The 27,801-nt window shown below is 38.2% G+C and overlaps 1 protein-coding gene across 2 annotated transcripts in view; it reads left to right on the top strand.

The window, feature by feature from the left end:
• Window positions 1–1,576: 1,576 nt before the first annotated feature.
• The window catches only part of LOC126471510 (uncharacterized), a 189,170-nt gene continuing 162,945 nt past the window's right edge, over window positions 1,577–27,801 (top strand). The window contains exons 1-4 of one of the 2 annotated variants that reach the window (XM_050099731.1): window positions 1,577–2,476; window positions 2,571–2,769; window positions 4,878–4,951; window positions 20,547–20,660. In XM_050099731.1, the coding sequence (XP_049955688.1) occupies window positions 2,643–2,769; window positions 4,878–4,951; window positions 20,547–20,660 (315 nt within the window). In that variant the 5' untranslated portion in view covers window positions 1,577–2,476; window positions 2,571–2,642. Of the gene's footprint in view, window positions 2,770–4,877; window positions 4,952–15,930; window positions 16,290–20,546; window positions 20,661–27,801 lie in introns of those variants that run through there. The other variant, XR_007586315.1, reaches the window with a different exon arrangement.

Here is a 27,801-nt window from a genome sequence, read left to right as displayed (position 1 = left end):
AATTAAGATTTCCGTTCTTCTGACACTACAGGTGATTCTCTTGCTATCGATTTAATGCCAACTCCTCTTGATTTAATACTTCCCTTCTTTTTGTTGTTTAATTTCATCTGTTGCAATAATATCAGTAAACACAACTAAATGAATATGCTCCTCTGATGATGGGCCTTGCTTGGATTTCAATGGATTGCTTTGGAAAGCTATGCTAGCTACCTTTTTACCTATTTTCCACACAAATATTTTCTGGTTGAAATCCAATCGATAATAATTATCAAGTAACCAATCTTATCCTAACAGGATATCTATGGCACCAGCAACAATGTTTGATGGAAATTCCACTTTTTAATCGTAACTGGTAGTCATGTTTCTTTTTTAATTTGCTTCCCTTTATTACAGGTGGTTCCGGTAACACACACTCCCATTACTGGTACTAGGAGGCAACAATATTTCTTCCTCATTAGCGCTAGCCATGGTGTAAGATTAATGATATTTTATGCACAGAATATAGGTGAACATCAACTTTCTTTCCAAAAATGTCACTCACTACTATTGGTTTACAATGTTCTCCCTTAGCTTTTACTTTTCCTTCTTTAAACAACTACTCAAGAATAGGTCTCAGCCATGTGAGGATTACTGTCTTCTCTGAATGAGGGCCTACTATTCTATTATTAGTTTGGCATGGATCTTAGTGTCAAATCTTTTTCCTGAACTTTAGGGTGAATTTTACAGCAATTCATCCACAAAGCTTTAATGTAGCAAAAATTATGTTTATATCTTTTTTAGTAATAGGTCAAATTTCGGACAACTTTTTCCATAATGAATCATATTTCGACCAAATTTTTTTCCAGAAATCCAAATGTTTGTCGTATTTTTAAGTACACAAGAATATAAACACGAAAATTTTACTCACATGACAATGTTTGATGTAATGTTGTCACAATTAAACACAATTACTACAAAGATTTATTTATCGGGTTTATAGTAGACAAGCAGTGTAACACATTATGTAGTCCGTTCACTGATATAAAGATTGTTGCACAGAGTCTACAAAACATTCTCAAAGCCAACAAGGGTGGCTTCTGGCGTAATAAACGTAGCACAAGTAGTCGCCCCATTCAGTTTGAATACAAACGTAGTCCTTTTCGATGAAACCAGGGGAGAAATTCTTCAGCAATGACAAGGAAATATTATTTTATAAACTATATGAAGTTAAGGTTAATGGGGGAAACGACTTTAACGTGTAAAAACACTGCAACACCTCCAAACACAGTAGCTGCACGAAGATAAGTGCTGAAAAGGACAGCAGACGAACGCTGTTATTTGAGTAGACATGTCCATCTTCAGAGGTGCAAGAACTTGTTTAAGATGGTGGTGTCTTGCAATGTCCTATTGGAGAAGCTGAAGAATCCCCGCTTCAGACAGTTCTTGAAGTACAAAATAAATCCAGTTCCAGATGAAGCTACACTGAGAAACGACTATTTATCTGTGTGCTACGAGGAAATGCTCGACAAAATACGAACTAAAGTCGTTGACCAAGAGATTAGGGCGTCTATCGGAAATCACCAATTTGGATAGGGGTTAAATTGTAAATACTTTTGTTGGTGTCCTTAAAGTTGACGGACCTGGAGAAATGTTTCTCCTAAGGGTGTGAAGCTCTCAGCAGAATAAACAGCTTGACAACCGCCTTTGCGTTTGACAACTCAATGAAGCTACTGTCACTAGTTGGTGTGAATAGAGACGAATAAATGGTGCTTCATACATGGCTGTAGCAGCCTACAGACTTCAGAGTCTCTATCCCAGTGTGGCACACATCACTTGCCTTGCACACGCATTGTACAGAGCTGTAGAAGAGGTGAAATTAAATTGCACTGATGTAAGCCAACCGATCTCCTCTAGCAAGAAAATCTATGTGAAATCTCCACTAAGAGTACAAAAATTAAAGAACAGGGGGCTTCCCTCCATTTCCCCCTCAGCTTGTACTTACACAATGAGGTTCTTGGGTTAATGTTGTTGAGTATTACTGTACCTATTACACCAAAACAAGACGATCTTTTCTGAGCCTGATAGTGATTAATAAAGTGCTATCAGAACTGCCAAAGAGTTCTTTACAGATACGTTGTCTCTAAACTTGACATACATCAACGCGCTGTGTCATCCGAACAAGACACAGGTGCAAAGATGCGAGCTGGTGCCAGTGCCATAGAGACTCTCCACTTGCGCGAGTTCCACCTGCGCCACGTCGGCGCTGAGCATGGAGGTAAGAATAGAGGGAGACGCCGTGATGTCACAGCTGTGAAGCTATGTGAAGCCGAGGGTAGCCATCTCAATCCGACCAAAACATTGCTGCTGTAAGCTTGTGTGCATAGGCTGGTCGCTCACTTTTGGAAGGATTTTGCGCTATTATGGTGACTTGTGTGGTGTTCGGATGTACGAATCTTTCTGATTGTGATGCGAAATCGAAGGGAATAACATTTCATGTGTAAGTTGTCTCGTTAAGTGTGATTTTACAACTTCATTGTGAATGAACGTGTGCTACATCGGTACTTGTACTATAGCGTGTTTTTCTCCTGTAGATTTCCTAAAAATGAAAGTCGGAAAGCTCTGTGGGAGAATGCCGTGAGGAGGAAGAATTGGTGTGCGTCTAAATGGAGCACTATATGTTCTCAGCATTTCCGAGAAGAGGACATAGACTGAACTTCCGTTTCAACAGTAAGGCTCCGAGAAAATGCTGTACCATCAGTTTTCCCTACACACCCAAAACATTTGCAAAAGGTATGTTAATTCAAAGAATTAAATTCTTAGTTTTCAAGTTCACGTTTCAGTATAATACGTACGTATCGTCGATAATCGAAGTGTTGAGTAACTCACTTTGTCTTCATCATGTACCAAATTAAAAGCTAACACTACATTAACTGGCCTAAACAGGGCACTGTTTAGATTTGCCATTCTATGTACCACATTTCAGTAAATGTTGGTGGTAATGAAGAGTGTTTCCCAGTAGTGTAACGTAACTGAAATGTCCCAGCATGTATTACAAACAAGATGTATTTATGGGTCTTTGGAGGGAGGGTATAGCTAACTTAGTTTTCAGTTTCTATTATTCAGTTTGTGATACACGTTTATTACTGAATTAACAACATTGTATCGTTTACATTGAAGGCTAGCTGTTCGTAATATTACATTAAAAACTATTTTTAATCAGAAGAAATGTGGAATTTCACCTTTACGAGATTTTATTTCAAACAAAAACTTTGAAACAACCAATCTGATGACGTTACATGTGTATATGGTGCAATTAGCAACTGTAATACACGCAGCGCTATAGCACACTGACAATGTTTTGGTCAGAGTGTCATGGCAGCGAGCCACGCCCCCATGGCTTCAAAACGTAGTACGGCTGGGATTCGTAGCGCCATCTCCCCTTATTCTTACCTCCATGGCGCTGAGGGTAAAGATATCGACCTCGCCTCAGCCACTTGCTGACCGATTACAGTCCGCCAATGACCAGACGACAACGGAAAGAAGCCTGCTCGGACGATAGAAGAGCAGCTCTCGCCCACTTGTTTATAGATCATCGTCCAGAGCTGACTTGGACAGGGAACTTCATTTAGTGAACTCTTAAAAGTGAACAGACAGTTCTTGTAAAAATTTCATTTGCTATGTACTGTGAAGTTTACCTTCAATCATTTGCACTTAGCCATTGAGGGCCTCTTTTGTCTTATATTACATGCAGTATTGCAGACTTAATCATTCAACAAGTCACAAAGACAAGTAAACCTTTTTAATTCATTTGTGTGACTTTGTTGCTAATTTGTTGGAGTGTTGTTGAATCTTCATTCACCTATCCTGTCACCTGACCCTGGGGCGCAGTTGTGTAATAATGCCAGGGACAAATTGTCTTAGCGGTGTACTGCACCAGAAGCCATTCCACAAACTCTCAAACCCGGCCTACCGTAACACGGTGGCAACTCGGCCTCCACAGCAGTATCGATGAGCCCTTTACAAAACTGGTGACGTGAGTTTACAAATCAACGCCAACTTTCCAGTGGTATCAAAAGGCATCACATGACTGTAAGCTGATGGTACTCAACTGTGTGATGCCCTGTCTATTGTGCAACACAAGCAAAGTGAGTTGCATTGAGCTCGTGTTCATCTGATCAGTAAAGTGAACAACAAACTGCAAGGTGTTCTCCAGTCAATCAGCATATTAGTACTTACATTACTGTTCACACAACAATTTGACACTCGGCACGGTGGCTGATGGGAGCGACAGCTGCTGGAGATACCTTCACATCAGCCACCTTCACATCAGCCACCACACTAAGTGTCAACCTAGTTTCTGATGATGTTGTTTACATTACTAGAATGAATTGTCTATGCCTCGTTACTTCCTTGATTATTTCTCCTATTATTATTCCACATCCTTACTTCACAATACTTCGTATTACTTTTTCGTTAAAATGTGTGTGGATACCTTTCTCTTCATTATTGTCTGGTTGGCAGTTGTCACCTTGTGCGTAGTCTCCTCATTCTTTGTTCAGTATATCAATACCTTTGATAAATGTCAATAAACAGTTTGCCGTCATCTGCTAAAATATTATATATCTTTCTTGACATAGTAAGGTATCCTCTGCACCAACACTTTAATTACAGGCTGTCCTCTATAGGATTGTCCACGTATTTTGAGCTTTTTAGCTACCACTCAATATACAGGGTGTCCCAGCTTTTTAGCTACCACTCAATATACAGGGTGTCCCAAAATAATGTATACGCTCTTTGAAACAGAGAATATCGTTAATTAAAGGAGACAGAAATACAATTTTTATGGGTAATAATTAAGAAGGCGGTGAAAAACATAACAATGATTTCTTCTGTTTCAGGATTGTCAGCGAACATGGCGTTATCGTTTGAACAAAGGAAATGGATGCTAAAGTGTTACTGGAAAACAGAGAATGTGAGTGTTGTATGCTGACATGTTGTTGTTGTTGTTGTTTTCAGTCCTGAGACTAGTTGATGCAGCTCTCCATGCTACTCTATCATGTGCAAGCTTCTTCATCTCCCAGTACCTACTGCAACCTACATCCTTCTGAATCTGCTTAACGTATTCATTTCTTGGTCTCCCTCTACGATTTTTACCCTCCACACTGCCCTCCAATGCTAAATTTGTGATCCCTTCATGCCTCAAAACATGTCCTACCAACCGATCCCTTCTTCTAGTCAAGTTGTGCCACAAACTTCTCTTCTCCCCAATCCTATTCAATACCTCCTCATTAGTTACGTGATCTACCCACCTTATCTTTAGCATTCTTCTGTAGCACCACATCTCGAAAGCTTCTATTCTCTTCTTGTCCAAACTAGTTATTGTCCATGTTTCACTTCCATACATGGCTATAGTCCATACAAATACTTTCAGAAACGACTTCCTGACACTTAAATCTATACTCGACGTTAACAAATTTCTCTTCTTCAGAAACGATTTCCTTGCCATTGCCAGTCTACATTTTATATCCTCTCTACTTCGGCCATCATCAGTTATTTTACTCCCCAAATAGCAAAACTCCTTTACTACTTTAAGTGTCTTATTTCCTAATCTAATTCCCTCAGCATCACCCGATTTAATTTGACTACATTCCATTATCCTCGTTTTGCTTTTGTTGATGTTCATCTTATATCCTCCTTTCAAGACACTGTCCATTCTGTTCAACTGCTCTTCCAAGTCCTTTGCTGTCTCTGACAGAATTACAATGTCATCGGCGAACCTCAAAGTTTTTACTTCTTCTCCATGAATTTTAATACCTTCCCCGAATTTTTCTTTTGTTTCCTTTACTGCTTGCTCAATATACAGATTGAATAACATTGGGGAGAGGCTACAACCCTGTCTCACTCCTTTCCCAACCACTGCTTCCCTTTCATGCCCCTCGACTCTTATAACTGCCATCTGGTTTCTGTACAAATTGTAAATAGCCCTTCGCTCCCTGTATTTTACCCCTGCCACCTTCAGAATTTGAAAGAGAGTATTCCAGTTAACATTGTCAAAAGCCTTCTTTAAGTCTACAAATGCTAGAAATGTAGGTTTGCCTTTTCTTAATCTTTCTTCTAAGATAAGTCGTAAGGTTAGTATTGCCTCGCGTGTTCCAACGTTTCTACGGAATCCAAACTGATCTTCCCCGAGGTCTGCTTCTACCAGTTTTTCCATTCGTCTGTAAAGAATTCGCGTTAGTATTTTGCAGCTGTGGCTTATTAAACTGATAGTTCGGTAATTTTCACATCTGTCAACACCTGCTTTCTTTGGGATTGGAATTATTATATTCTTCTTGAAGTCTGAGGGTATTTCGCCTGTCTCATACATCTTGCTCACCAGATGGTAGAGTTTTGTCAGGACTGGCTCTCCCAAGGTTGTCAGTAGTTCTAATGGAATGTTGTCTACACCGGGGTCCTTGTTTCGACTCAGGTCTTTCAGTGCTCTGTCAAACTCTTCACGCAATATCATATCTCCCATTTCATCTTCATGTACATCCTCTTCCATTTCCATAGTATTGTCCTCAAGTACATCGCCCTTGTATAAACCCTCTATATACTCCTTCCACCTTTCTGCCTTCCCTTCTTTGCTTAGAACTGGATTGCCATCTGAGCTCTTGATATTCATACAAGTGGTTCTCTTCTCTCCAAAGGTCTCTTGAATTTTCTTGTAGGCAGTATCTATCTTACCCCTAGTGAGACAAGCCTCTACATCCTTACATTTGTCCTCTAGCCATCCCTGCTTCGCCATTTTGCACTTCCTGTCGATCTCATTTTTGAGACGTTTGTATTCCTTTTTGCCTGCTTCATTTACTGCATTTTTAGATTTTCTCCTTTCATCAATTAAATTCAATATTTCTTCTGTTACCCAAGGATTTCTATTAGCCCTCGTCTTTTTACCTACTTGATCGTCTGCTGCCTTCACTACTTCATCCCTCAGAGCTACCCATTCTTCTTCTACTGTATTTCTTTCCCCCATTCCTGTCAATTGTTCCCTTATGCTCTGAAACTCTCTACAACCTCTGGTTCTTTCAGTTTATCCAGGTCCCATCTCCTTAAATTCCCACCTGTTTGCAGTTTCTTCAGTTTCAATCTGCAGTTCATAACTAATAGATTGTGGTCAGAATCCACATCTGCCCCTGGAAATGTCTTACAATTTAAAACCTGGTTCCTAAATCTCTGTCTTACCATTATATAATCTATCTGATACCTTTTAGTATCTCCGCGATTTTTCCAGGTATACAACCTTCTTTTATGATTCTTGAACCAAGTGTTGGCTATGATTAAGTCATGCTCTGTGCAAAATTCTACAAGGCGGCTTCCTCTTTCATTTCTTCCCCCCAATCCATATTCACCTACTATGTTTCCTTCTCTCCCTTTTCCTACTGACGAATTCCAGTCACCCATGACTATTAAATTTTCGTTTCCCTTCACTACCTGAATAATTTCTTTTATCTCGTCATACGTTTCATCTATTTCTTCATCATCTGCAGAGCTAGTTGGCGTATAAACTTCTACTACTGTAGTAGGCATGGGCTTTGTGTCTATCTTGGCGACAATAATGCGTTCACTATGCTGTTTGTAGTAGCTAATTTGCATTCCTATTTTTTTATTCATTATTAAACCTACTCCTGCATTACCCCTATTTGATTTTGCATTTATAACCCTGTCCAAAAGTCTTGTTCCTCCTGCCACCGAACTTCACTAATTCCCACTATATCTAACTTTAATCTAATCATTTCCCTTTTTAAATTTTCTAACCTGCCTGCCCGATTAAGGGATTTGACATTCCACGCTCCGATCCGTAGAACGCCAGTTTTCTTTCTCCTGATAACGACGTCCTCTTGAGTAGTCCCCGCCTGGAGATCTGAATGGGGGACTATTTTACCTCTGGAATATTTTACCCAAGAGGACGCCATCATCATTTAATCATACAGTAAACCTGCATGTTCTCGGGAAAAATTGGAGACATTGGAGAGCTGAATTTGGAATACCACCACCAACAAGAGTAACAATTCTAATAATCAGAGATAAGTTTGAAATCGAAGAAACAGTGCACAATGAGAAGAAGAGACATAGCGGACGAAAGAGAAGTTCAACAGACAACGAGGGTTTTGATGCAGTAATCCAGGCATACACACGATCCCCGAAGAAGTATGTGAGGCAATGCTCTCATGGGACTGGGATCTGCAGAAGCAGGGGTCATACAATTTTGCCATCTCAGAACTTTAAGCCTTACATTCCAAGACTTCTCCATGCTCTTAACGAGGATGATCCTGATAGGCGAAGCGAATTTTGTGAGTGGCACATTAACAGATGTGAAGAAGAGCAATGTTTCCAAGATCGAATTATTTGGTCAGATGAAGCGACGTTTGAACTTGATGGAGCAATTAACAACCATAATTGCGTGTACTGGGCCAGGGAGAATCCATATGTAACTGAGCAAAGGCATGTTAATCTACTAGGAGTAACAGTCTGGTGTGGTCTGTCTTCTAGAGGGTTAATCAGGCCGTACTTCTTCAACAACACTGTCACGGGTGACTCGTACTTGGAAATGTTGTAAATGATAACTCCTGGTCTTAGCGTTGTGTCTGGAATGGAAGATTATTACTTTCAACAGGATGGGGTGTCATCTCACTTTCACCTGGATGTGAAGGCATTTCTCAATCATACATTCCGTACCAGATGGATAGGACGAAGATGGAGTGTGGAGTATCCCGCTCAATCTCCAGATTTAACTCCTCTAGACTTCTTTCTTTGGGGTACTCTCAAGAATACAGTTTACACTGTGAGACCACACACACTGGATGACCTTAGAGAGCAAATTAAACAAGTCTGTGCTGCTATTCCATTGGAAACAATAACATTGGCATGTCGCTCAGTTGTAAGTCTTTGTCGACAGTGTATTGCGATGAACAGACACCACTTTGAACATTTACCATCTTAAGTCGGGCCATGAGGCACCTAGTACCACTAAAATTGTATTTCTAACCCCTTTCATTAAAGAGATGTTCAGTTTCAAAGAATGTATACATTATTTTGGGACATTCTGTATTTCTTATAACTACCAGGATGCCAACTATTACTATAATATTTTGGGCCAAATAACTCTAGCATTAACTTTTCCTGTGTGCTGGACAACCAGTACTTCTTAAACATTTCCTGAAAATCATTCCAAGAAGGGAATTCTGCGAATGACCAGTTCCTCATTTAGCATCATCCTCTTCCAAATAACTCGGGGAAAAATCAGTTTTTTGGATTCATCACAACACTTAAGCAGGGACTTATAAAATATCTTTAGAAACATGTAGAATGTATATCTGCCTCTGGGTTTAACTTAATACCTCCAGTTTCAATATTTGCATAAGTAGTATCCAATTTATTATTAAAGTCAGATTTTAATTCTGCAAAAACCTTGAATAGCTCTTCCATCTCATATTGGCATATGGTAAAACCATAACGAGTTTGCACCTAATATTCTACTGCTGCTAACTTGAGGCTAAACAAGTGCTGTATCGTTATAAGAGGCACAGGGGAAAGCTAGTGTGCAGGGGTTTACTCCAATTCACTACTACCAATGTCACATCATCATAACATCTGTGCTTAGCATACAAAGGATTACACCATAATATAATTGTGATATTAAATCTAAATTAAATGCTCCAAACTTCATCAGTGTAGGCTTAAGTATATTATTTTTAACATTTTAAGGTCTCAGAATGATCAAATGAATATGAAGGGCTTATTTCAATAGTCGTACAAGTCCATTTTTGTTCATTCTGAGATACAGAGTCCTAAAATTAAATGAGCGCTGAAAAATCTGCAGTTGAGATACCAGAAATATTCAATTATACTATTGAAATAAGCCCTTCATATGTCAGGCAAAATATACGACCTTAAGAAAAAATAGTGGCACTAAATAATAGAACTAGAGAGCTTAAAACTGGTCATAATATACAAATGCACATCATGTACATCACAATCAAAAGTTATTTGGGTTTTTATGAAAAATTAAAGGTTCTAAATACTAGACTTAGAAACATCCTCAGTAAGATGTAAACATCTTCTATATGTAGCACCAATAAGTTACCTCTTTTGGTTTTCAAATTATTTACTAAAAACCAAATTTGAAATGAAGTCCTTACTCATAATTGATTATCATTTGTATTTGTAATAGAAAGTTGTACCTACAGTACGCGATTGCAATAGTGCAGTAATACAGCTATAGCAAGTTTCGAGACAGTTCATAAATAACTATGAGAACAAGGAATCTTAAAAAGGCTGTTCAGAGGTCTTGTTCTACTGTCGATTCCGCTTTAAAAAATTGTAGCCAGCTAAAACATTTTAATAACTAAACCAAACTTAATTCTATTTATATACAAATTGAGAAGATTACAAATTGTTAAACAATTATTATTAATTAATACGTGTCCGAGAAATGGGCCTTTTAGATTCTGACCCTGTCCCTAGGACGACTGATAGCAGATGTTCCCTTTGGTGGTCCACTGTGGCCATATATAAATATGGCCAGAGAGGCAGTTAGGAGAGACACTTTGAACCAGGATATCAATATGTTCATGTCAGTCAAATGCCTGCTTGCCTGGTGTCTTGGACGACGTCAGAGCTTGGCAGAGTTGAATGCGATTTTCCATAAAAGCTGGAAGTGAACCTGTGAAGATATTCCACTGTCCTGGTTCCCTTAAATTTCACAGAAGTAACTGTGTGTCGCCCACAATGCTGACAAAACCACGTGGCAAGTGAGGAAATTATTTTTCCGCTATATTGGCAAGGAAGTAACTTTTGGTGATTAGAAATCAGGATGATATACCATTTTACTTGGAAGTTCCCACAGTGGTCATCTCTGCACTGTTAATAGTGCTGTTTCTGAAACGATTATTATTATTTATTTCCTTCACTTTCTCAGACGTTAAGTCCGGTTAAAAATGGAGTGACGCGGACCTTGATCAAGCGTCACTTCCTTTTAACTGTACGGTATGTGTTATATTGCATTTAGGAACTTTCGGGTAATTGAACATGTATCAATAATTACGGATTTCTGTATTTGTATATATATGTTTGGATGTAGCTGTATTGCATTGATGTACTGGTGGATATTGTGTGGTATGTCTCCTGTAGTTGATAGTATAATTGGTATGATGTCAACTTTATCCTGATGCCACATGTCTTTGACTTCCTCAGCCAGTTGGATGTATTTTTCAATTTTTTCTCCTGTTTTCTTTTGTATATTTGTTGTATTGGGTATGGATATTTCGATTAGTTGTGTTAATTTCTTCTTTTTATTGGTGAGTATGATGTCAGGTTTGTTATGTGACGTTGTTTTATCTGTTATAATGGTTCTGTTCCAGTATAATTTGTATTCATCATTCTCCAGTACATTTTGTGGTGTATACTTGTATGTAGGAACGTGTTGTTTTAAAAGTTTATGTTGTAATGCAAGCTGTTGATGTATTATTTTTGCGACATTGTCATGTCTTCTGGGGTATTCTTTATTTGCTAGTATTGTACATCCGCTTGTGATGTGATCTACTGTTTCTATTTGTTGTTTACAAAGTCTGCATTTATCCGTTGTGGTATTGGGATCTTTAATAATATGCTTGCTGTAATACCTGGTGTTTATTGTTTGATCCTGTATTGCAATCATGAATCCTTCTGTCTCACTGTATATATTGCCTTTTCTTAGCTATGTGTTGGATGCGTCTTGATCGATGTGTGGCTGTGTTAGATGATACGGGTGCTTGCCATGATGTGTTTTCTTTTTCCAATTTACTTTCTTCGTATCTGTTGATGTTATGTGATCTAAAGGGTTGTAGAAGTGGTTATGAAATTGCAGTGGTGTAGCCGATGTATTTATATGAGTGATTGCCTTGTGTATTTTGCTAGTTTCTGCTCGTTCTAGGAAGAAATTTCTTAAATTGTCTACCTGTCCATAATGTAGGTTTTTTATGTCGATAAATCCCCTTCCTCCTTCCTTTCTGCTTAATGTGAATCTTTCTGTTGCTGAATGTATGTGATGTATTCTATATTTGTGGCATTGTGATCGTGTAAGTGTATTGAGTGCTTCTAGGCCTGTGTTACTCCATTTCACTACTCCAAATGAGTAGGTCAATATTGGTATGGCATAAGTATTTATAGCTTTTGTCTTGTTTCTTGCTGTCAATTCTGTTTTCAGTATTTTTGTTAGTCTTTGTCTATATTTTTCTTTTAGTTCTTCTTTAATATTTGTATTATCTATTCCTATTTTTTGTCTGTATCCTAGATATTTATAGGCATCCGTTTTTTCCATCGCTTCTATGCAGTCGCTGTGGTTATCCAATATGTAATCTTCTTGTTTAGTGTGTTTTCCCTTGACTATGCTATTTTTCTTACATTTGTCTGTTCCAAAAGTCATACTTATATCATTGCTGAATCCTTCTGTTATCTTTAGTAATTGGTTGAGTTGTTGATTTGTTGCTGCCAGTAGTTTTAGATCATCCATGTATAGCAAATGTGTGATTTTGTGTGGGTATGTTCCAGTAATATTGTATCCATAATTTGTATTATTTAGCATGTTGGATAGTGGGTTTAGAGCAAGGCAGAACCAGAAAGGACTTAATGAGTCTCCTTGGTATATTCCACGCTTAATCTGTATTGGCTGTGATGTGATATTATTTGAATTTGTTTGGATATTAAGTGTGGTTTTCCAATTTTTCATTACCATGTTTAGGAACTGTATCAATTTAGGATCTACTTTGTATATTTCCAATATTTGTAGTAACCATGAATGGGGTACACTATCAAAAGCTTTTTGGTAATCAATGTATGCGTAGTGTAGCGACCTTTGTTTAGTTTTAGCTTGATATGTCACCTCTGCATCTATTATCAGTTGCTCTTTACATCCTCGTGCTCCTTTGCAACAGCCTTTTTGTTCATTAATAATTTTGTTCTGTGTTGTATGTGTCATTAATTTCTGTTTAATGACTGAAGTTAATATTTTGTATATTGTTGGTAGGCATGTTATGGGGCGATATTTAGCTGGGTTCGCTGTGTCTGCTTGATCTTTAGGTTTCAGATATGTTATTCCGTGTGTAAGTGTATCAGGGAATGTGTATGGGTCTGCAATGTAACTGTTAAATAATTTAGTTAGATGTGAATGTGTTGAGGTGAACTTCTTTAGCCAGAAATTTGCTATTTTATCTTTTCCAGGGGCTTTCCAATTGTGAGTAGAATTAATTGCTTGGGTGACTTCATGTTGCAAAATTATCACTTCAGGCATTTGTGGTATCATCTTGTATGTGTCTGTTTCTGCTTGTATCCACCGTGCATGCCTGTTATGTTGTACCAGGTTTGACCATATGTTGCTCCAGAAGTGTTCCATGTCTGTTATGTTTGGTGGATTGTTTATTTTAATGTGTGTGTTATCTATTGTCTGGTAACATTTCTTTTGGTTTGCGTTGAATGTTTGGTTTTGTTTCCTTCTATTTTCACTTTTTTTGTATCTTCTGAGTCGTTTGGCTAATGCTTGTAATTTCTGCTTCTTTTCGTCTAATTGCTCTGTCGCTTCTTGTTGTGAGATTTTACCTAACCTTTTTCGTTTTTTTTTTCCGAGATTTCATTTCTTATAAATTGTGTTAGCTGTCCGATGTCTTTTCTCAGTTTTTCTATTTTGATCTGTAGCCTGTGTTGCCATGCTGGTTTTGTGGGTTTCTTCTGTGTGTTGGTTGGTTCTGATCTCTGCCTAGTGTGTATATTTAGTGTAGTGAGTGCTCCTATATAAACCAGTAGTTGTAACTCTTCCATAGTTATGTTTTCATTTATTTTGTTGTGTATGATTGTGTTGATAGTTTTTATTGTTGTTTCGACTTGTGGGTTATTTGGTGATCTATGCAAGAATGGTCTAATGTCTGTATTTGTGTCTTTGTATTCTATATATGTTAGCTGAAATTTTTCTTCTATATCTAACATCTGTGTCACTTCGTGTTCTATTTGTACTTGTTCTGGTGGCTGTCTTAAGATTTCGTTTTCCTCTGATTTTTTAATTGGTGCGTGTTGTTCTTTGTTTGTTTGCTCTGGGATGTTTGAGTCCATTACTGTATTTTCTTCTTCTTCTGATTGCACATTATTTTGTTCCAGTATTTGTTGTACTTGTTGTTTGATGTTTTCTAATTCTGACTGGGGTATCCTGTTATTTTTTATTATTACACGGATCTGATCAGCTAGTCGTTGTTCTGTTAAAAATTTTAATTCTGGGTATCCGGTAATAAATGTTGTGTATACTTGTGATCTGTATCCAGTTGTGTTGGTTCCTAGGTTTGTTGCTTGGTAATAACAGAACATGAGGTGTCGATTAACTTCATCTGACCATCTCATCCTCTGTCTTTGTTTTCCTTCTAGGGTGGTTGCAGGAAGCATATCCTGCAAAACACCTCTATTTGGATTTAAATCATTTTCTAGTTGGCTAGCAGTGTCGTTACCATTATTATTATTATTATCAGGGATATTATTATATTTTGTACATGTGAACTTTTACAGAATATAGCAATCAGTTAAAACTCAAAAGTTTTACTAATAGCCGTAGTTCCTGATCCTGCTGAGTAAACAGCAAAGAGGCATATTTTCTTTCAGTGAGCATAAAGAGGAATCTGGACTTGCAGACTGGAAATTATGCTCAGTATGTTCTCCACTACTTTCTGCCAGACTGCAAAAGTAGTTTCCAGGCTCTTGTAAATATCAAAGGAAGGTGTAAAGCATGCACACAAAATTTAAGTGCTTATTCATAACTACATAACAAAAGAAATGACCATTTGAATATTTACCTGCGACCCCATGAACTGTCAAGCTGGTGTATATATATTTCGTTCAACGTCTCTGTTTTTGGATGTAGACACTTTTAAATTATTTCACAGTAGGTACTACTGTCACAAAAAAGTAGTATGAATTAAGTACAGCTCACCACAGTTGCTGTGCAGCATGGTGTGTAGCGGACACTGATGGCGAGCTGGATCACTGTGCCAGGTGGACTCCATTGCTTCTCAATTCTATGACATAGTTGTGGAACCAATGAAACAGTTTTAATCCTTAGAAATTGTGATTGACGATCTTCCCACTCATTCTTCAACAGCAGAGTTGATGGCTTTAATAATTACTCATCAACCAAGCAGGTATTCCAAAGTTTCTTTATTGAATTGCTGGTAATGGCTCGTGTGCTACTGTAATCTCAACTATTGGTCACATAGTTAAGAACAACAACAACAATATTTTTCGATGAAACCCCCTTCATAATCGTTATTTTTTCCTGGGTTTCAGTTTATTTTTCTTATTCAGATTTACAGCACAGAAGTAGTCTGGGCTCTTCAATGAGTTGTCAGGATGAAGTGTTTTCCCTTTTGTGAGACAGTATGTTTAGATTACGGCCATTATTTCAATTTCTGATCTACTTCTTTATTGAGTGTTCTGACAATCATGTAATTCTTCTTTAATGTGGACTAATTCCCCACTGCACCTCCTCAGGTGATGGAAGCTGTAAACTTTGTTAATTAATTATTAATTAAGATCAACCTCTACACAATTCTCATATTCTTCTAGTTTAAGATAGACCTTCTCTTTCAGCCACTTTAGTGAGACCTGTGGTACCTATGAAGGTAATATACTAAAACGTCTTGTAACTAGACACTTGTAACTACACTGCGTTTTCTCTAGTTGTTTATGTATCTGTTTTTAATATTTGATAAGTATTATGTTTGTGCACAAGCTGCCTTAGGCTATACTGGTGGTGGTTTTCTTTTAAAGCAAGGGACAACTGTGTATGAAGAGACATGTAACTATTAATACAATTTACTGTTTGGAATAAGGCCCACAAGATGTTTCAGTTATGGAAACAGCTAATGCTCTACTTCTGCTACATTTTTTTTTCTCCAGGAGAATCACCCCACCCAACAAAACCAAATCTTATATAAAAGTGAAAGAATGCACAATATGAACAAAGGTACAGTTTTTCAGAAAGACATTTATGTAGTTTACGCAACAGATAAAATCTGCATCCATATACATGCCAAGTAGTTTTCCAGATATTCATTGGCATTAAACCAAGTATTTGATAACTTGAAGGACTCACCGTTTTGTAGTTTCAGTTTGTTCACATCTTTTCCAGAATTTGCAGTCATTGTGTCATCTGCATCATGTACAGATATACATGACAAATTACTCTGAAGATCATTAACAAACATTGCAAATGACAGTGACTGAAGAATTGATCCTTAGGCAAAGGTTCCAAGTCGTGGATGCCATAATGCCTTGGTATCTCCAGTTTACTAAATCAAATACATTACTCAGATCAGCTAGAGTGCATTCAGTAGATGTTTTTGATTCAAAAGAAGCTTGCACGAAAGAAATAACATTTTCACATCTTTGAATATGAACCATTGGGGCCTGAAACCACACTGAGACCTAGTGAATTATAAACAGTGTGTATAAAAACAATCATCTGATTTCGCACATCAACATTTCTGAAACTAAAAATAAAATATACAATGAACTTTGTTTTTTGATGAATGGGATACTCAAAAAGTTTTTTCGACTTAAAAGGTCATATTTTTTTATTAAAGTTGGGTATGGAAGTGAACATCTTGTAGCAATCACTTGGGAACATCCAGTATGCTAATGAGGAAGTTATCTGCTTGAGACAGCATTCATTTTAAAATCATTTTTGAATGAGTAACATCAATTTTGAAATCTTTTTTGAGCTATATTTGTGGCTCTGTAGCAAGATCTAGTACACGTATGCAAGCTGTCATGCCACCTCACATTAAATTAGAAGTAACACTGAAACATCTGGCAAACTGATGTCACTGCAATATTTGTATATGTTTGTTTCACTGGTGCAGCACTTATTTTGTAATCAGAATTTATAAAGCTGTGGAGAAAAGTAATCACTCAGTAACAGCGCCAATATGAACACTGTCATATTTGCATAGGATTTTAATGATGGACAAGAGTAGTTTTAATTCTCTAAAGTTAAAAATAAACTTCTATTTCACCATAATACTTACACTCAATGACTAAAGCAAGACCTTATTATCACTATACTGAAATAAAAAATACCTTTACAGTATTGAGTGTTCTGCTGTAATATGAACTTCGACAAGTCCATTCTGCCAGTAACGATACTGTTTAATCATTTCGTCGCTTTGAAAGATGATATGTTACTCTGATACAAATAAATGATTATAAAGAGTTGTTGAATGTTAAAAAGATGTCCCTGTCACATAGTTTAAGAATATTTTGTCACTTTAGAAGGTATTCATTTACTTAGTTGAAGAGCAAGCACATTATTTTGGTATGACGCTAACTTTTCACGTAAATAAACAAACGATTCTAGATCTGTGCTGTTGAATGAATCAGAGTAGAATGAGAGCAGATCCACTAATCATAGTTGCTGAAACTTGTAGATGATGGTGGAGGAGGTAGAACGCCACTTAACTTTCAAAAGTTAGGTGTAAGTTGGTATAACAACATGCAAATTGCATGTTTCCACACGTATGTTGAATTATGGGAGTGGTAGCAGGGGATCTACTTGTAAGAAATTCATGCCAGTAGAAACCCAGCTTTAGAGCCAGGTATGGACTTCTGATTACCAAGGGCAGGGGAACTGGCCTTTGTAGCATTGTGACAACAAAATGAAAGATTAAATTTGTGTTAAGTAACATTAACATCATAGATAGCTTTTTCACACTTTCTGCTTCTACCTAATTTTATGTTAATGATAATCCAAGGAGATGGGATAGAGACCATGATGTGGAATATGAACTAGAAATAATTAAAAATACAGAAACATTATAATTAAAGTTCAACTTTCAAACCACTATAGAAATAACACCACTGGTCAGAATAACTTCAAATTGATATGGAATATTATCGGAGAAGGGGGAAAACGTATGGCAGAAGAAAAACAAATAGTTACAAAATGTAGCAAAAGAGGGCGCTGTAAGCATCATGATTTAATAGTGATCGACTAAAAATGAAGGATGAATCATACAACGATACCTAAGGTGTATGTTTGACTTTAAACAAACTGTACTACTCAGTGTGCATGGGTGTACAGTTTTGATACTGTTAGTTAAGTAAGCCCATCCACCATGGCAAGGTCATATCACATAAGATGGGAAAAATCGATTTTTAATGTCCTGAGGTCAAAACCGCATAAAAAGCATCACTCACATTGGTTTTTAATTGTTCTGAGGCATAAAACCACATAAAAAGTATCAGTCACATCGTTTTTTTAACTGTCCTGAAGCCAAAAACCGCATAAAAAGGATCAATCACATCGGTTTTTAATTGTCCAGAAGCAAAAAAGCACGTAAAAAGCATCAATAAAAATCAAATCGTATTATTAATTTCCATGTGACTGGCGCAAAACATGTGCAGTATGCTGTCCACCGTTTTCCACAACACTATGCCTATTCACACACAGTTCAGAAAACATCATTCCTGTGAAACACAACTAGCTCTTTATTCACCTGAGCAGCAATGTAGCAGGGCATGTATACACACCCACAGCAGCGAAAGGCAAGATGATGATAATCTGCATAACTTGTCATGAAAAAGACACTTCCACTTTCACATGGATGCTGGTTGTCATCTAACTTGGGAACACCCAGCTTATGGTGTGCATGTAGATATACTGCTGCCATGATGTAATATCATCTGCACACTCAGACAGAGAAAATACAGTAGCCTTGGTCTGTCTCTTTATGTTTTAATTGTTGTTGACAATGATGATGATTTGATGAAGATGATGGTATCTTCAGACTGGCTTGATGTAGCTCTCCACATGGACCACCTTGTGCAAGCCTCTTCATCTTTGCATTACCACTGCAACCTATATCCACTTTAATCTGCTTACTGTATACAAGCCTTGTTCTCCCTTTACAGTTAGTGCATTACATTTTACTGGGTGCATTCTGTTTTCAGACAACAGACAAGGGAATAGTGATAAACGGAGATCACATCTTTTCTTTCTTTATTTATTTTTCTTTCTTTCTTTCTTTCTTTATTTTTCTTTCTTTCTTTCTTTATATTTTTCTTTTTTTTTATGGTTGATGCAGCTGCTGTGGATCTCTTTTTAAAATTGTATTTTGCCTGATTGATTTCTCAGTCTTTCAAAGCTGATGCTTTAATGTTTTTCAGTGTGCTTAGCTCATCTCTGTTTTGTCTGATGTTCATTGCCACACATACAAATGTATACAGGTTGGAATTCTAAATTAGGGTGTTTTTGCTAAAAATGAGAATGTGTTTGCAGGACATGCTGTAGGGATAAAAGAGTGAGACCTTGTGACTCCGAGAGATTTGTAAAGAAATAAGAACTGTTTCTTCTCATTGACATCGGGGACTTATAACATGGGGGATGTTTATAGGGAACCATTATTGCACTCATTATTTTTGCTCACTTAAGGCTCCAATTGTTTCAAAAAATAATCCTAACTTCACAATCAGCAGCAACAAAAGTTATGAAGTATAAGAAAAAACAAATAGGCCATTGGACCTAGTAGGTAGAATATGGACACCATGATGAAGGCAATCAAGAATTTACAAGACAGAGAGAGAGAGAGTTTCACGCAATGCTAAGCTTTTTCTTTTTATCGTGATCTTTACATCCTGGCGTATTTGTTTATTTTAATTATTTTAACATCTAGCTTATCAAAATATTTTATCATTATCAGTGAAGACAATGTTGTGTGCTGTGTAAACTCGTGGTTTCCTTCAACATTATGTCCATATCTTACTTACAAGGCCAGATACCTTGTTTGTTTTATGTTACACTTTGTAACTTTTGCAGCTGCTCCTAATTGTCAAATTGGAATTTTCTTGAAACAGTTGGGAGCCTTATACATGAGCAAAAATAATAGCTGTAACAATATAAATCCCCAATGTTACAGAGAAGAAACAGTTCGTATTTGTTTACATAGCTCTGTGTGTCACATGATCCTGCCCTTTTATCACTATTAGCAAGTTCTGTAAATATGGTTTTATTTTCAGCAAATGTATCCTCATTTAAAGCTCCATTCTGTTTAGGCACATCTGCTTCTCTATTATTGTACAAAATTGTGACATATTTCAGAATGAAGATAACAACAACAACAAGAACAACAGCTAAAATATCTAATTGAGAAGTCATAATTTATTCTTCAAACAGTTGGAACCTTATATAAGCAAAAATAATAGATGTTATAATAGTTCCTTATAAATGTGCACCTCGTTATAAATCTCAGATGTTACAGAGAAGAAACAAGTCTTATTTGTTTACGTCTCTCTCTAGGTCATGTGGTCTCACTGTTTTATTACCATAACATCTCCAGTACATGCTTTCATTTTAACCAAAAACATCTTTATTTATAACTCCAATCATTTTAGGCATATTTGCTTCTCATCTATTATCCAACAAGTATAACATGTTCAACAAGTAAGATGTAGTGTAAGTTCACATACTCCATATCATGTAACACAGATATGATAACAGTTTGAAATTCTGTTTACAGTACAGAGTTGGAAGGGCACGATGTAATGAAATCAATTGCCTATCAATGTATGTGTCAAGGTCTCACTGCAATATTGTGAAGAAAGACAAAGGATTATACATAATAGATGGTGGGGTAAGTTATGTAAAGTAGAGACTCGAAGTTAAAATAAACTGATTACTTTCTTGTAAACATTTGAGTATGAGTGTTTTATTTAATACAAATTTTATTATTTAAACTGCTGCATGTAACTTTAAATGTCATATTGGCTCGAGGAATAGGCTCAAACCCTTTTTAATATGTACTTGCTAGATCTAAACAACAGTATAATATAAGAGAAACCAGTGGAGTGAGGTGTGGCATATAGAAACATGCAGTAGAAAACAGTATTCATATTAGCTTTCGAGCTCTTACACTTTCTCTAGAAAAAGTACACATATTTAGGCACACAGACACCCAACTACATTCCTGCAGTGAGACTGGCTGTTGATTATCGCTTATTGAGAGCAGTTGCCTGTGCAGATGGTGGTGGGGAGGGAGGAGAGAAGAATGCACTAGAACTGAGGGGTTAGTAGGATAGTGTGAAGGAGGTCTTTCGACAGATGACTCAGTGTCTGCACAACAAGACAAAAGAAATTCAGAGGGTAGAGTTTGTAAGAGATAGAGAAAGGAAGTGGGGTTGAAAGGGATGGGAGGAAGGGAGAGGAAGGTAGAGATGAAGAGGGAGACAGGAAGGAAGGAGGAAGGGTGGAAAAGGGTAGAAAGGAGGCGGGGGGAAAGAGAGAATGCATGCCACCTCTGGGGGTGGGGGGAGAGTGCTGGGAGAAGACAGTACATGATCTGGAGTGAAAAGGAGTGGTGAGGACAGAAGAGAGAAGGGAAAAGGTAATGAGGAACTGATTAACGGAGGTTTAGATCACAGGAATTGCGTGAGTGCAGGATGTGTTGGAGAGGGAAGTCCCACCTATGTAGTTCGGAGAAACTATTCTGGTAGGGGAATCCATTTGCTCAGTTACTGAAGCAGCTGTTGAAGTCATTTGTGCTGTGGTACACAGCATGTTTGGGAACTGGATGATCAAGTTTGCAGACTGCCACAGTTTGACGATGGCCACTCATGCAAGTAGACAATTGGTTACTTGTCATGCCCACATAGCATGCTGCAGAGTAATTGCAGCATAGCTGATGTATAACTTTTCGGATTTTACACATGACCTTGCCTTTTATTGGGTAGGAAATTCTCTGTCTGGACGGGCCCTGGGGGGCCCAAATGGTATCGAGTGATTGCCACAGCAGGTTATAGGTGTCACGGGATGTGGTTGTGGAGGGGCATGTGGTCAGCCCACTGCTGTTCTGGCCATTGTTAGTTTTCGTGACCGTAACTACTACTTCTCAATGAAGTAGCTCCTTACGTGGTTGTCTCAACGGCTGAGTGCATCCCGCTTACCAACATCCCAAGTGCTAGCCAAGCCTGACAGCACTTAACTTCAGTCATCTGATGGGAACCAGTATTATCAGTGTGGCAAGGCCATTGGCCATTGGAAAGGAAATGCTGTCATATATTAACAACTTATTGAATCATTCACTGTTAAGCTTGAGACTGTTGGGAGTCAGCAAGAGTGCTCCGAGGCAAGAAACCAGAGACACACTGTAGGTACAAGCGTAAATCGTAGCTTTTAGGTTACTCTAGGGAAATAGTAATGGAAGAAACTTACGAACTGCAAATGCTTGGACAGCTGTCCCAGGGTATAAGCCATGATAAAGAGAACTAATTAGTATCTCCACAACCATCTACATGTTGTTGTAAGTAGGCGATAATCATAAACAGTTTCTTAGCACATGCAGCAAGAATGACCATTATACCTAAGAACAGCCGCATCAGTAGTTTCTCAGAAGTTAGATTGAGAGGGAAAATGAAGAAAACTGCTGAAGTAGAGGCCTCTGCTCATGAGATAGAAGCCTGCGTCTGCAGGGTGAAGCATGGCGATGTAAAACACTGTTGTTCCTTACCGTACTAAGAAGGGCAGTGATGTTTAGCTTTCAGCTGGATGCTGTTGCTACCAAATGTACAGCTTGTTAGTCTGAATGCTAGAAGCAGTCATCCAGCAGAGAAGAAGAAGGGGAAGGATGCAAAATGGAGTTGGTTGGAGGCACCATGAAGGAGAAAAGCCCCATGTTAGACTGGCAAATGACTGTGACATTCCAGTAGTGTTAGTGGGGTGGCTGCAGAAACATTGTGCTGTCAGAATACTTTCTAAAGCCTCAGGTTTTCGTATTCCAAGTATTTCTCAGTCAGAGTGTTGGGATTACGTGTTGCTCAACACCAACCTTGGGTAATGTCCAATTTAAGTCTGTTTTCTCACTTTTAATGTTGCTCTCAAATGTTTGTACTTAATGAAGCACTGGGTGATTCTTCTTCTGTTCTCTCTCATCTATGTTTATAAATGGTCTTCAGTGTAGTAGTAAAGTTGGAATCAAGTAATTGATTGTTATGAAACTCTAGAATTCCTTGAGTCTCCTATAATATTGTGAAAGGATAGTTGCTACTCACCATATAGTGGAGATGCCGAGTCAGATAGGCACAACAAAAAGACTGTCGCAAAGTTGTTTTGTTGTCCACATCTTTGACCCAGCATCATTGCTATATGGTGAGTAGCAATTATCCTTTTCATAATATTGTCATCATTCCATCCTGACTTTTCGATTGTTTGAGTCTCCTACAAGTATCTTCCAAGAGTCCCAAAATCCACGCCACTTCTAGGTGCTCCCTGTGACAGTGTTTGGTGCTGACCCAAGCAGCTACCTGCTATCACTGGATGTTTGTCTTTCGGCATTTGCTCCTGACTGCTCGAAAACTATGTCTCACCTGAAACTCCCCTAAAGTTCTCATACACTTCATCTAGCCTATATCAGAACATTACAATGCATATGACTTGACTGCAGTACGAGGTGGTGGATGGTGGGTTGGTGTATGGAAGTGTCTTGCTCCTGTGTTGACCAGAAGGAAATGACCCATGGGGTGCAGGATTGGGAGCTGTATGGCAAGGATATTCTGTTGGTCTGGTGCTTGGCAAACCACTACTTTGGTTGATGTGGGTATGATTTAAGGTACAATGTCCCTCATCTCAGTGTGTAATGAGAGGTAGTTGAAAACCTGGTGAAGGGTGTGGTTGAGCTTTTTGTTGATCTTTTCAAGGCCAAGGTGATACTAGCAGATCAGCGGAGTGCTGGTCGGTGGCTGGTTAACAGGTTTACTGGTGTTTCAGGAGATGACACAGCAGATCTGTCTGTGGACTAGCTCGATAAAACCTTATTGACAGACAGTATCCTGTTCACATCGTGCAGTGTTCTACTGCCCACGCAGTTTACAGAATATCCGTATCCGTCCCTATTCCAAACCTACTGCGAATGCACCCCATGGGTCATTCCCTTGTGGTTAACTCCAGTGCAAAATATGTCCCACACACCTAACCATCTCCTATCACAGTCCACTCACTGGCATTTCCTAGCCAATAAAAGGCAGGGCCACATTTAAAAGCAACCATGTTTTGTGTCAGCTATGCTGCAGTTACTACCCAGTGTTCTATGTGGGCATGACAAGTAATCAACCATCTACTCGCATGAATAGTTACCTCCAAACTATGGCAAACTGCAAATATGACCAACCAGTTGGCGAACATTTTGTGCACCACAACACAGGTGACTCCCACAACTATTTCACTAAGGGAGCCATTTGGATACTCCCTGGCAGCACTAGTTTCTTATAACTACACAGGTGGGAATTGTCTCTCCACCATATCCTGCACTTGTACAGTCCCGTTGGCCTAAAACTCCATTTAACTGTCTACCACTGCCTCACCTGACCTTTTCCCTTCTCTCATCTGTCTACAGCATTCGTTTCCTGTCCAGATTATGTCCTGCTGCTCCCTCCTCCTGCCTCGTGTCGTGTCAAGTGGGCTCTCTCTCTCTCCCCCTCTCTTTTTCCCTCTCCCCTCCCTCCCTCCCCTTCTTCTCTCCCCTCCCCTCTCCCCCTCTTCTCTCCCCTCCCCCTCTCTTCCCCTCCCCTTCTCTCACTCCCACCTCTCCCTCCCCCTCTCCTCCCAGTCTACCTCCCCCCATCTGCCACTCTTCCTCCCCTCCCCTCCTCTTACCCGCACCCTCTCCACTTCCCTCCTCACTCCCCTTCCCCTCCCCACTCCCCCTTCCCCTCCCACCCCCTCCCTCTCTTGCCCCTATCCCTCTTCTCTCACTCCCTCCCCCTCCTATATCCTCCCCTCTCTCACCCCTCCCCATCTTCCCCCTTCACCCCTCTCTCTCACCCCTGTCCCCCCTTTCCTTTCCCCTCTATCTTCTGCACTACTTTTGCCTTGGTGTGCAGCCACTGAGTCATCTGTCGAAAGATCTTCCCCACATTAATCCCACTATCCCTCCTTGCCTTGTGTGTCCTTCTCTACATCCTCAGCACCTGCAGCTGTGCAGGCAACTGCTCTCAATAATCATTAGTCAACCTTTCTATAGTTGTGGGAGAGTGTGCTTGGGAGTTTGTGTGGTTGTGTGTGTGAATATGTGCATTTTTGCTGGAGGAAGGTAACGAGCTCAAAAACTAGTGTGAATAATGTTTTCTGTTGCGTGTTTACATGTGTGATACATCAGTCCTCTACAGTCCTTATTTTATGTTTCAGTTCATCCAGAAATTTCCATTGTTGTTATATGGCAATATGGCAGGCAGTGGGTTATAAATTCCTCTTATTGTTTCAATGTGAAAACAAATTTACTTTTTCAACTGTAACTGCCATGCATGCCTTAAGCTATATTAGATCCTGCCAAATATATAACTGAAGCTGATTCCTTGTACTGATCTCCTCCTATAGCAGACCATAGCAGAGTGAGTGGATTATTGACATTTTTTATAAAACTGTGCTTGAGTTCACTCTCATCTCGAGTATTGAATAATTTCTGTGATTCAGAAGTCCTTAACGTTAATGGCAGATTTCAAAAGAAATGTCCGGAATGTCTATTCCAGTGCCAAACTGTAAATGAAATTCATGAATTTATTAAGTAGCGAACAGACCCAAATCTGAATACAAGAATGTTTTTATTCTGTCTGTATGTTTCTGCAAAATAGAGTACCTTCACTTAAATTTTTAAAAACAATAAAAACTCATAAAAGATGTGTATTCACTATATTTCTGTCTTAAATTACACAATTTTTCGATTTTTTTATGCTTCTTAAATAGCTGTTAAGTATTTTTGCAAAAACTATAGCCCATGTAGGAAGGTGTTATCACACAGAGAAGTGGAGCACTAGAGAAGTGTGGAGGGGACAAGATTTACGTAAGAAAGGCAGTAGAGAGTGGGCAGTCAAAGTCTGCATTGCAAGGCCTTGTTGCTGTGGGCAACAATCAGTTTCATTTGTTGGTTATGTGTTCCATTGATCATTCTCACAGTAACCATTATGATGTGGAATGTGTCAAGTGCATAATAAATGCATACATGAATCAATTTTTTTATGCTTAAAATTTGTATCATGTACCCCATATCATTAAATGGCACAAAACTCATATATTATACCTATAAATTTATTTATTCCTATTCAAGAATTCATGTATGGTCTGTCAAACATTTTATTTCATCTGGTAATTTATCAAAAAGTTTTACAGCAGCATATTTTACCCCTTCCTGTGCCAAATATAGGTAAAGAAGAGGAGAGTGTAAGTCTTTCTTCCTTCTAGTATCATAATCATGAATGTCACTGTTGTTTTTAAAATGGTCCATGTCATTGAGAACAAATTTCATTAGTGAGTAAATGTACTATGAGGCTGTTGTAAGAATTCCTAACCTTTTAAACAGATTCCTAGATGTGCGACTATGAGTCCCACAAATTATTCTAACCTCTTTCTTCTGAACAGTGAATACATTTGCCTAAGTGTTGAGTTACCCCAAAATATAATTCCGTATGACATCAGAGAGTGAAATTGTGCTAAGTATGTTAGCCTACTAATTTCTATATCCTCAGAATTGGCAATTATTCTGATTGCAAAGTTCCTGAACCTAGTCGCTTTAGGAGATCCAAAATATGAATTTTTCCATTTAAGAATCTCATCTATACGTCCACCTACAAACTTAGTATGCTACTGTCTACTGACTTCTGTTGATGTGTTATTTTTATTGAAGGAACTGTATTCCTTGTGGCAGAAAATTGGATGTACTGTGTTTTTTTTAAGTTCAGAGCAAGCCCATTCGCAGAAAAGCGATGAACAACTTTTGCAAATTCATTATGTGTATCATTTTCTATTGGAGTTTCTTTTACTGTATAAATAATGATGCTTGCAGAATCAGCAAATAGTGTCGGGTTAGCTTCTTGTTTCACAGAAGTTAGGAAGGTCATTCATTTATATCAAGAACAGAAGGAGACCCGGGATCAAACCCTGTGGAACACCTAACGTAATTTCACTCCAGTTACATGAAGTGGCAAACTTCCTTAAATCATCTAAACCATAGAAAGAAACTTTTTTGTTTCCTCTTTTGTAGATATGGCTTAAACCATTCATATGCTGTTCCATTTATACCGTAGAATTGCTAGTTCTGTAATATAATGTCATGGTTCACACAATCAGATGCTTAGGATAAGTCACAGAAAATTCCTATTGGCGATATTTTACTATTTAAAGACTCTATTACATGGACAGTGAAATTGTATATAGCTGTCTCAGTAGAACAGCGTTTTTGAAATCCGAACTGTGATTTACTAAGTATCCCATTACTGTTGAGATGGCTAACCACTCTTGAGTACATTACATTCTTGGTGATTTTTGAAAATGCTGTAAGCAAGGATACTGACCGGTAATTATTGACATATGTGGTGTCCCATTTTTCCTAGAGAGGCTATGACAATGACATATTTTAAACTGTCTGGGAAAATACCTTGAGTTAGTGATGCATTACATATGTGACTCAGAACATCAGTTGTAAATTCTCCACATTGTTTTAATATCTTGTTAGAGATGTCATCTACTCCAACTGAACATTTATTTTTCAAAGATTTAATGATTTTCCTTATTTCATAAGAGGTTGTTAGGTGAAAATTAATTTAAGATTTCTCCAAACTGACTCTTCCACGTGCTGCTTGTTTTTTTCTCTTGAACTGTTCTCACCAAGTTTTTTACCTACACTTAAGAAATGGTTGTTAAATACATTAGCTGCTTGTGTAGTTGTTAAATACATTAACTGCTTGTGTACTGTTGGTTAAAATAGTCTCATTCCCCTTAATAGTAATACT

This window comes from Schistocerca serialis, chromosome 3 (assembly GCF_023864345.2).
Source record: "Schistocerca serialis cubense isolate TAMUIC-IGC-003099 chromosome 3, iqSchSeri2.2, whole genome shotgun sequence".
NCBI classification, from domain to species: domain Eukaryota; kingdom Metazoa; phylum Arthropoda; class Insecta; order Orthoptera; family Acrididae; genus Schistocerca; species Schistocerca serialis.
This window is presented reverse-complemented; position numbering and strand designations above follow the sequence as displayed.